The sequence below is a fragment of the Drosophila obscura genome, unplaced genomic scaffold (genome assembly GCF_018151105.1).
Source record: "Drosophila obscura isolate BZ-5 IFL unplaced genomic scaffold, ASM1815110v1 contig_96, whole genome shotgun sequence".
Taxonomy (NCBI): domain Eukaryota; kingdom Metazoa; phylum Arthropoda; class Insecta; order Diptera; family Drosophilidae; genus Drosophila; species Drosophila obscura.
In genome coordinates, this window is record NW_024542890.1 from 1737082 (window position 1) to 1748438 (window position 11357).

The 11357-nt window shown below is 38.7% G+C and overlaps 1 protein-coding gene across 1 annotated transcript; it reads left to right on the forward strand.

The window, feature by feature from the left end:
• Positions 1-4286: 4286 nt before the first annotated feature.
• Positions 4287-4855, forward strand: LOC111070438. The gene is made up of 2 exons (XM_022360966.2): positions 4287-4636; positions 4703-4855. The coding sequence occupies exons 1-2, from the start codon at positions 4409-4411 to the stop codon at positions 4826-4828; spliced, it is 354 nt and encodes a 117-aa protein (XP_022216658.2). The 5' UTR covers positions 4287-4408; the 3' UTR covers positions 4829-4855.
• The last annotated feature ends 6502 nt before the right edge of the window (positions 4856-11357 follow it).

Sequence of the window (11357 nt, forward strand, 5' to 3'; positions counted from 1 at the left end):
GAGGTGATCATCGAACGTCTTATTAATGGTCGTCATACTGATGCCCAAAGATGCCCCAATCACACGGCATGGGCCATGACTATCTTGCTCAATCATTTCGCGCACAAAAACGAAGCGCGTCCACGATTGAATTCGCGATATTGGTTTTTACATTGGCCATGCATGGTGCTTCATCAAGAAAAGTTGCACTAAGCTGATCAAATCATTCGTGGCTAACAAATCAACATCGAAAATGGGTTAAATTCATTGCACAGAAATTTTCATGTGTAAATTTCAAGTTTTTTCTTGAGATGAATATTTTGTTTATTGTTAATTGACATCAAAAGTGGATGTACAAGAAAAGTTATATGAAGGATTATCTTAGAAAATACCAAATAAAATAAATGCAAATAACCAATGGGTCCTAATGAGGCTGAAAGTAACCTAGGCCAGACAGTTAAATAAGTCACCCGCAGGGAATGGCAATGCAACTATTTTGGAATTTGTTACAGAGAAGGTGATACAAATTTTTGGGCAAAGTTTAGGATGGGCAAAATAATACAAAATTATTATTTAAATAAAATTGTTTGTTCGGTTTGTTTGAAATGTGATATGAATAGTACAAAAGTAATTGCAGTTTTTCGTCTTGATGTGATTTATTTTGAGCTTAAATTTGATATGTTAATGTATGGACACATGTATGTATGTATGTGTAATGTGCCAAATCAAGAGACTCTTTTCATGGCAAAAATTGTTTGCTCCAATTTGCATTCATTTTTGGCTTAATATGGATTTCGTTTCTGTTAGTTTTCCCCGGTAGTTGCGCCAGCCTCTCCACTCAAATTGAACATTTTCGGAGCGCATCGTCTTTCCAATTAATTCATCATTTTCGATGCACACCAAGATATTACATGACACATCTGACTATGCAGGTTCTTGGGAGTCGAAGGCACAATGCGAAACTTCATTGACGTCATCGAATGAAGTATTCAATTACGCTCATAAATTTTAACGCAATTCATCAAATTGGAGGAGGAAAATATGGACAGACAAGTGGGCAGATTGCAGACCCGATTTGATGGTCGGTGAAAGCCACGAACAAAATGCCAATTGGTCTAGAGGCGAAAATTGTGCGTTAATTAAAGTGAAATTGAACGGAGATACCATCATTAGAGTCGTACAGTTACTGGGGAGTATAATGCGGTGCAAATATGGGGCAGCATAGAGCCCCTCCCCGAAAGCTTATGGGCGAAACTCTGTGGGTGGTAGAGGGGCCGGGCAGGGCAGATCCAACCGCAAAAGGTAAACTTGGTCGGTCGGATGGTCGATGGCAGCTGGGTATTTGGGGCTGGTCTTCCTGTTTGTGGCGTTCGTGTACAATTTAATTGTATAATTTTACAAAATTAACAAACAAGCAAAAGTGCAAAAAATTGAAACCCTGAAAAAGTGGGAAACGGAAAAATCTCTCGACAAACAGTCAACATATGCTTGTGGTTCGGGGTCCGTCCATATCCATGTCCATGCCCATGCCCGTGTCCATGTGTGCGTGTCAATGTTTGTACTCCTTGCATTAATCACACATGAATATTTCAAAATACTCGTAGTTTCAATAATTTTTCGTTTTATTATTTTTTAAACATTTTTCTTTATGTATACATACATACACACATGCATACCTTTGTATACATAACACGTATTAAAAATGTACATAAATCATGCACACATTAAACGGGTCGAACCCCGTATAAAAAAAAAACACCCTTGATATTTAATTTTATGTTGTGCCCATAATCATGTTCAGATTTCATTAATTGTTCGTCACCTTTGCCTCTTCAGGGCCTTCTATCACTATTTGTTTAAGGTAGCCGCATATTGGGCCACACAGCCGATATTTTAATGAATGTAAATAATGGGCGACGGGGAATTTAAAATACACATATATACCTTATTTATACATATATACTAGCAGGCACGCGCGCTTCGCTGCCACCTAAATGGATTTAATGTTTAGGAATTCATCGAAATTAAACAATGATAATCAAAAGCAACAAATATACTTACAAAAATTGCAATTTTTTCAGAAAACAATTTTTCATACAAAAAGGTATACAAAAAAATCCATTATAAAATTCTGTTCTGTTCTACAGAATGACACAAAATTAAATAAAACAGGCGTTCAAACGCACATATTTAGACCAAATTGGAGATTTACTTTTGATTAAGATTTAAGATTTTTTTGAATAATTTTTAATTCTTGAGGAACCTATGTATAGAAAAGTAAAAGTAAAAAGTAAAACTGCATGCAATTTGATGCACGCGTTGTGGAGATAGCCGCTTACACATTCATATTTATAGAATAGATATTTATAGAAAGATTATATTTATAGTAGTGTTTGTTTTTGTGTGCATTGATTTGTGTTGTCTAAAGTAGAGAAAACTTAACAAACGGGATTAGTAAACAGTCCAAGTTTCTGCCAAAACGTAAATAATTATGTGAAATTATGTTTTTCGAAACTTTTTGCGACATTTCGGATTTTTTTTAATATTCTCCACAGCACTGTACATATTGCCTGATATGGGAACATGTATTTTTTTTCTAATGAAACGTAATACGGTATTTACGTTAAAACTGATAGTTGTAGAGTGCATACCAACAAAATTTTTGTATATTTAATTTTTTCAAAACAAAAAAGTTGTCCCACGGTCCTCAAAATAGATCATTATTTCAAAGATGAACTTGTCACTTGACATACATATGTACATACATAAATATATGTACGTGGTGCAAGCCAACACGTTACTTCATGTTTGTGAAAGAAAATTGTCGCCAGGGATGGTAGCGTATTAATGCCAATTAATGTATTTTTTAATAGATATTACGCATACGAGTATGCGTTAATTTCTGCGGAGTGCAGATCAGTAATAAATGTGTCCAAAAGATCTAATTAACTGCTCTGAAGATGCAGATTTGGGGGCTTGGCGTTCCCCAATAATTCCACTGATGGGCTGTCCATTGGTCTTAATTCTATTGTAATGGATCCATGTATTTTCACGGTTACAAACGGCAAAAAAACACAAATGGATTGTGGCCTAACCTCACCAAAGACTTCTAGGGAGCGTACAGTACCAGTGAATAGTACAGTATCCCATGGCAGAAAAGTCTTAGAGATCAACGAAGCCATTCGTTTGCTTCATTGTGGAGTCATGCAATTCCCAACCAGTGGAAGTTGCTGTTTTGTTGGCTGTCCCTTCCAGACTATCTCTCTCAATGGTATATCTTTGAATCATCATCATTATGAACATCTAAACGATCAGAGTATCAACTAATTTTTAAAATAGAAAATCTGCCAACAGAAAAAGGCAGGTGGAATAATAATTGTGCGGTCCAGGTCATTGTTCAGATCACACCCCTTTTGCCCACTGGCCAAGACACCTGATGTGACTTCCAGGGCTCTCAGTAAATGTCCCCTTCGTGTCTGTGCTTTTAATTCCAAGCTGCCGCCAAACGTGCCGCAAAATGTGAGTTATTAAAATTGTGGACAATTTGTTTTCATTTTGCAATTCCGTTTGCCGTTTTCTGCACCATCTCCTGACCAGGCAATGCCCCTGCCACATACCTACCCCGTCCCTCTGTCCCCTCTATTTTTGTATTTGCATTTTGCATTTTCCGTGGCCAGAGCTTTTGTTTGCTTCCATTTTTTCCAAGTTGCATCAGCAGGCCAGGGGATGGATGCTACGAAACGAAAGATTGCTATGGGTGGTGGTATGGGAGAGCTGGAAGGTTGCGAGGCAAGGGGAATCGTCCCAGTTTTAGAATGGTTTTATTTCGGAATACAGAGAGCCTAAATATGCTTTATGCTCGTTCGAATGCCAGAACCCTCGCCGCATCTGCAGTGGCAATGCTCGTAGTGCAGCAATGTGAGCTGTGACCACGTAACATCCTCGGATCACAGTGATGCCAGTCCGGGGCACTAGTCGCATTCGCAGATATGTTACCATAAAAATCATTTATTCTTAACGACTCTAATTAAATGGCGCATTACAGTACAATTTACATCGCCAAATTAATTAGGAAGGTGACCGTGAATACCTACTGGGACGAGGGAGCTACAATCAGTGACTACAATAATTAGTTGAGTGTACTGCATGGATCTTTCAATGGGTGCAAGTATTATTATGGGACATGAACCGACATCAAGTGCATTCAACTCCATAGCTTTACATAGCAAAGGGTGTGTACATATGTACATATAAGTATGCATAAATTGTTACTTGGTTCTAGTAGGTCAAGTAAATTTATTCCATCTATTTTCGAATCACAGTTGTGTCGTCAGTATTATATATATTAGTGGAAAGGGGCACAGAGACATTTTTGTATCCTTCGATTTTTATTTTGTTGCTCCAGCTTTTGACTGACTGTCCAGGGAATATGAAGAAGATTCGGCAGCCAAAGATTATGTACAAGTACATCAGCAAGGCCACGCTGGACAACCTGATCGATAAGGCCATACAGTTAAAGCTCAACAAAATCCACAAGAAGCTCCGCAAGAAGGCAGTCTCTGCTAAAAAAAGGTCTGTTCAGAATGCAACTGTAGAGCCCGATTGGGGAGTTCAAGAATATGCACAACTTTTTCTCATATTCCTGTGCATGATGATCGTAAGTGTTTTGTTTATCTTGGCGCTGGTTAGGAATATTCATACATCTAATCTCCAATATCTCCAGAGCCCACGATTGCTGGACTTCACTTGGCCACCAAACTTTCGAATCGATTGCAAATTGTCGACCACTGATATAATAATACTGGTCCTGATGTTGCTTTTCGTGGTCTTTATGTTGGTGTTTTGTTAGAAATCTATTATTAAATTAGAAATCCACAGAGCAAACACGACTGCTTCATTTGGTTGCTTGATTGGGAGTATTCATTGAATATCTTTTTGTTCTTAGCCTAGGGTACAATTGTTCTTATTTATAATGGAGAGCGAGAGTTTCCCCATGCATTGTGTGAAAGGAGTATAAGTGCAAGTGTGCGTTTTCTCTGCCTGAGTCTAATAGAAATGCATAATCATTAAGCATTAAGTGGCTTTTGAGAGGGAGACCCATCGCAGTCCCATAACAGAGTGTTACATATGTACATGCATACACTGATAGAAAAAAGGCATAGTAAAAATAACTACAATCATATTTGAATTTAAAATGCCATTTTTAAATACAAACATAGTAAAATTTAATAGAATTCACTTTGATTCAAATATAAATGTATGCTTTTTTAATACGGTCATATTTAATCTAAATACAAAACACTTCAAAATAACTATAACATATTAAATTTGTAGTTTAATATGTTTCATATTTAAATTGAATATTATTATGACTTGATTTCAAAATTTGTCTTTTAAAATCCAAAGGAAAAACTTTTTATTTTAAATATTCCATATTAAATGAAATCAAATATTTTTTGTATTTATTTTAACTTTGTTTATATTATTTTTGTATGTCCCTCGAATTCCCAACTGGTTCGCGCTGCTGCAGCCTTGAATACAAAGTAAAATTATCTCTGCGCAGGGGCATAATCACAACCAATACAGTTCTACTCATGTTGCGATTATTTCTAGTTGAAAACTTTAACCAATTCACACCATGAGCACTTGAAATGTAATTTGCGTACGCAAAATAATAACCAATTAGTTAAAAATGAATATAAATATAAATATGAAACATATTAGATTTAAATATTAAATATATTAAATTTAAATATGAAACGTATTAACATTAAATATAAAACATATTAAATTTGAATATGAAACATATTAAATTTAAATATTAAACATATTAAATTTAAATATGAAAAATATTAAATTTAAATATGAAATATATTATATATTATATATTATATATATATTAAATTTATATTAATATCAAAATTTAAGTGAAAAATATTTAATTTTAATACAACCACTCTTGGATGAAAATCAATGGCATAAATATTAAAATCTAAGTGAAAATATTAAAATTTCAGGGCTTTTTTCTATCGGTGTAGGTTCACTACAATTTATCTTTATTTAGGCTTAAGTGAACGCCTATATATATTTATAAATGGTCTATATATTTTTTACTGTTCCGAAACGAATAAATGTTGTTATTAGCAGCGCTCTAATGCGAACTCTTTAATGATAGAAATTCTACAATATACAAAACTGCTACAGCCCATTCCAACGGGCCTCTGCTTAGTATCCAGGGAGAGTTTATTCTTATTTTGACATGCTCAGAATACGCATTTTGGACTCCATTAAGCGTTCTCATGCGATGGAGCTCTGAGCATATACCGACTACATGGACGCGGACTGATCATTCACTGCCAGCTTACCCACAAAGACAATGACGAGTACTGATGTATATAAGCCAAGCGGATTTTTCTTGTACCCTGGATTATGATTGTTCTGATTCACTCCTTTGCGATTCACCATCGCCAGTCAGAAAGGAGATGGAATCATGGGCAACACACGAAATATAGAAGAAGTGTCTGAAGACGATTTTAGCATTGGATGTAAGTAAGTACCACCAAACATCGGTGCTGCTTGGGTAAATAACGTTTATTCCTTGGATGATCTTGCTTGATATCCCATATTGCATTTTATTAAGCAACCAGTCGAGGCACACGAGCAGCCACACTGTAATACCCTGTTATACTCAGATGAACTGGTGTCAGTGTGATATAACTAGAATGTGAACACTCTTTGCATACGATTTGTGAACAGGGCACAAAAGTGTTTACAGTGCAGCAGCAACATCCAAAAAAGCAATGCAACAAATTTAATTATTTAATTTAAACCAAGTAATTCGACAGCTACAGCAACAGCATTTAAACAAATAATTCGTACACCACCACACCAATAACGATAGCTGCAACAGCAACAATAACAATAATAACAACAACTAAAACAACATAGACAACTGCAGCCACAAGAGCATCAGTGGCAAGTTGCAAGTTGCAACAATATCTTTTACAACAGCAACAACAACAACAACAACAGCTACAACAAAGAAGGGGGGGAATGCAACAATTTTTATTTCCTCTCACTTTTGCATGTCATTCAAACGTTTTGGTTGACATCCCGTCAACGTTGACGTCGCAGTTGCAGTCGCCATTGCCGTTGCCGTTGCCGTTGCCGTCCCCGTCGCAATGGTGGATTTTGGTGTTTGGCCTCTGGCTGACTTCTAAATGCATCACACACACACACACACACACACACAGAGGGAGACATGTGTGTGTCCGAGCATTCATTATTGCTGCTTGCTCTCTCTCTCTCTCTCTCTCTCTCACTCGCTCTTCCTCACGTTCCTTCTGTTGCTGCATTGTGGCACTTATTAAAAATGTTCTGGTATTTTTTCCTGGTTTTCCTCCAGCCTCAGCCTTTTCCTATCCCACTCCCGGTCCCAGTCTCTCTGTCTCTGTCTTTCTCGCATCCTTTGGGTCTTTGTTTCCACTGTCCTGACCCCCACCCACAGCAAAGTGCAGGGGAGGAGGAGGAGGAGGAGGAAGAGCACAGGGAACTGGTGGCCACATGGCACAGCAAGACGAGCAAAACGGAGAAGAGGAATCTTCTTTTGTTTATTTATCTTTTCGCTCGGTTTCGAATAACAAATCCTTTTGGCTTTACACATATTATGCGATGCGGTGCCAACCCTGGCAGCCTCAGCCTCAGCAGCTGCCTCTGCCCCTCGCCTAACTCCGTGGCTGCCCTGCTGCCTGCTGTCGCTGGCCTATCCCTCATTGTGCAACGTGCAGCATTCAGCATGCAGCATGCAGCCGTTGCAGTTGACTCCACTTTTGTCAGGCGTATTGTTCGCAGACCCCACTGCTGCCCCCCACGATCCCCAATCTACAATGCCCCCTTGCCCCTACCCCGAGACCGACCGAACCCAAGCCGATCCCAATTCGTTCTGTCTCTTCTTCTTTATTCCCCGGTGGCGGTTTCTGCGTGTTTCTACTGCTGCCTGCTGCATGCCGCCGCCGCCTGCCGCCAGCCGCCTGCCTTTCCTTTGCTGCCACCGAGCTTTTCTTTTTTATTGTTTGGCACACAGATTGTCATAGATACAGATACTAACGTGTTTCTTTTTGTTTCGCTGCTTTTTTTGCTCCTCTTTTTTGATTGTGTATCCGATTCCTGCCTTAGATACATTTTATTGTTTTTGCTGTGGCGAAGAGCCTTCTTCATCAATCTTGGTTGCTTTTTGTGCTGCGAAGGAGGTGAAGGAGGCAGTCGGCAGGAGGCAGGAGGCAGTCGGTAGGCGGCAGGAGGCACATTTCTATTGTTATTGTCGCGTTTGCCTCGCCTCCTCTAAAACCGTTTTGCATTCATTGTTGTATTGTACTTTCATCGTTTCCAGCGTTGTTGTAGTTATTGTTGTGTCTAACTGCATAAATGTCAGCATCAGGACTGCCAGCATTGTCTCCCCTGGTAGGCTTGTGGCTCAAAACTCATTACAACAACTCCATCATCGTCATCGTCATCGTCATCATCATCATCCACATCCACAGCTCTCCATCTGTACAAGTTATCCATATCCATCCATTGATGTGCATCCCCCATCCCACCTTTCACATTGGGCAGAGTGTTCAGTGCCAGCGAGTGTTGACACACTGATCTACATAGCATCCATAGTTATGTACGTTCCAGGGACTAGTCAGATCTTTTCCATTATAAAATCCACACCGATAGAAAAAAGCCCCGAAATTTTAATATTTTCACTTAGATTTTTATATTTATGCCATTGATTTTCATCCAAGAGTGGTTGTATTAAAATTGAATATTTTTCACATAAATTTTGATATTAATATAAAAATATTTAAATTTAATATGCTTTATACTTAAGTTGAATATATTTCATATTTAAATCTAATATGTTTAATATTTAAATCTCATATGTTTAATATTTAATTTTAAAATATTTTATGCTTAAGTTTAATATGTTTCATATTAATATTGGTGGTCGGCGGGCCGGGGGGGGCAAAAAAAATAGTATGAGCAGAGTTAAAAAACGTACCAAAAAATATTTAATTTCATTAAATATGGAATATTTAAAATAAAAAGTTTTCCTTTTGATTTTAAAACAAAAATTTTGAAATTCAAGTCATAATAATATTCAATTTAAACTAAAAATTTAATATATTATATTCATTTTAAAGTGTTTTGTATTAAGATTAAATATGACCGTTTTAAAAAAACCATTTTAATACAATTATATTTGAATCAAAGTGAATTCTATTTAATTTGACTATGTTTGTATTTAAAAATCGCATTTTAAATTCAAATATGATTGTAGTTATTTTTACTATGCCTTTTTTCTATCAGTGTACGTACTATACTCTAAGATGGTCCAGTGTGTAGTGGCAACACACCTGCAAAGGGAAATAGAGTGTTGTCAAGTGGCAGAGTCATCGCCAGCATTGACCATTTTAATTATTAACGAATAGGCGACAATTTAGTCAGAGTTCCGCAGCTTAATAATACGAGGGGTGCTATTTATGTTTCTGGCCTAGGTCCCTTCTAGTCTTGCTACTACCAAATGGTCAGTTGCATAAAAAAGTTCGGAGTTTTATGAATTGAACATATATCGGGGAACAATTGTTGTCCCCAGTTATTAGAGGATTATTCTCTGCCATTGGAATAGATGGACGAGCGTAGCGAGTTTCTGCAGCCTTTCCTTGTTGCTTCTCCCACACTAACTCACTCCAAGCAACGCACCCAGAACCACCCTCGATCCATGCATGAACTGGATCTCGCTCACACAGGGTTGATATAGCGATCAAAGACACACTGGTCACACTATGAGCGTGCTATTTAAATAGGGCGTGCAATTCAAAGATATTCCCTTAAATTAATTATTCTCCGCCACATACATACACCTTTTTCATAGCGATCGACGATAAATAAAAAATTCATCTCAGGCAAAAATTGAAATTTAGACATGAAAATGTCTGTGTAATTATTCTCTACCATATTTGAGGTGGATTTATAAGCCAAGAATACTTAAACTTTACTTGCTGAAGCACCATGCATTGCCAATTTAAAAAACTTATGTCGCGAATTCAACCGTGGACGTCCTTCGTTGCAGGACGAATTTCGTGAAGGTATTTTTTTGCCACAAAATTTCGATGGTGGTAAAAATCGAAAAATACTATCGCCGTTCTTTAAAAGATGTGCTTAACATCTATGTATACAGGTGACGAATCATGAATGTACAAATATTAAATAAATTAAATAAAACGCCGATTAAAAAGGATTTCCATAAAACCAATTTCAGACGCCTAAGTTGCGTTTTTCATGGTTAGGCGAGAAACTTAAATAGCCACGTAAAACTTACGAGTATATTTATATGATTATATATACATCTTCAACGTGAAAGCCTGTTTGCCATGCAAAGTGGGTGTTCACCTTGGACACCTGAGACCCGAAGGAGATGTGCCAGTTCGGCACTAGATTTTAAGCTGTTTTCCATAAGATTCTTATACGGTCACACTGGCAACGAGTGTGCCCCTTAAGCTGCTTTGCTCGTAGCTTTACTAGTTCGACCAGTCCGCCAGCCGGGCCCGCCCGGGGCTCCCAACTGGGCCATGGCTAAGGGTGAAGTGAAGGTGCAGACCAACGGCTTAAGCCTGTCAAACTGTTGCACCTTAAATTGTGGTCGCCCCCGCCATCGGCACCGCCTCCTGCCAGTGCTGTCCACTGCTGACTGGCTCACAGGTCTGTTTCTGTTTCTGTTCCTTTTCCTTTTCGTGCTTGGGCCCAGACCTGTGCCGACCTCTTATCGCGTCGCCAGTCTGCGCTTCACGCTCCAGAAGCGAAACCGGATGTGACATCCTTTTAAAGTCGGAAGTACTTATGCTTAAGCGTGCGTCGACGTAGTCGCAGCCCAAAGCCATGCCTTGCCCAGCGCCTGCCCCTGCACTGCCCTGCTCGCTGTCAGGCTGAAATACCTACCACTCTCTACCATCGTCATTCTCAAACTCAACTCCAACTCCAGCCTCAACCCCATCGCCATCTCCATCGCCTTCGCCAAAGCCAACGTCTCGTCGTCTGTCTTGCGTCATTTTTGTGCTACTTAAAAGTTGTTGCCAACATTAAAAACGCCCACCAGCTGCCCTGCCCTGCCCTCCTGCACTTGGACGCGGGCCAGGACAATATGATGCTTCCTCGTGGAGAATACATAATATCTCCCAGTAGGGGGACACGAAACAAGGGACAGGGCCAGCATGGAATGCGCTGATTGCTGTTACGGCTACGCCGCCCATCACATTTTGTTGTGATAGAGGATTACCGCTGACCAGACAGTGTCAGGCCACGGAGAGATAATAACACTGATCTGCATCATATCT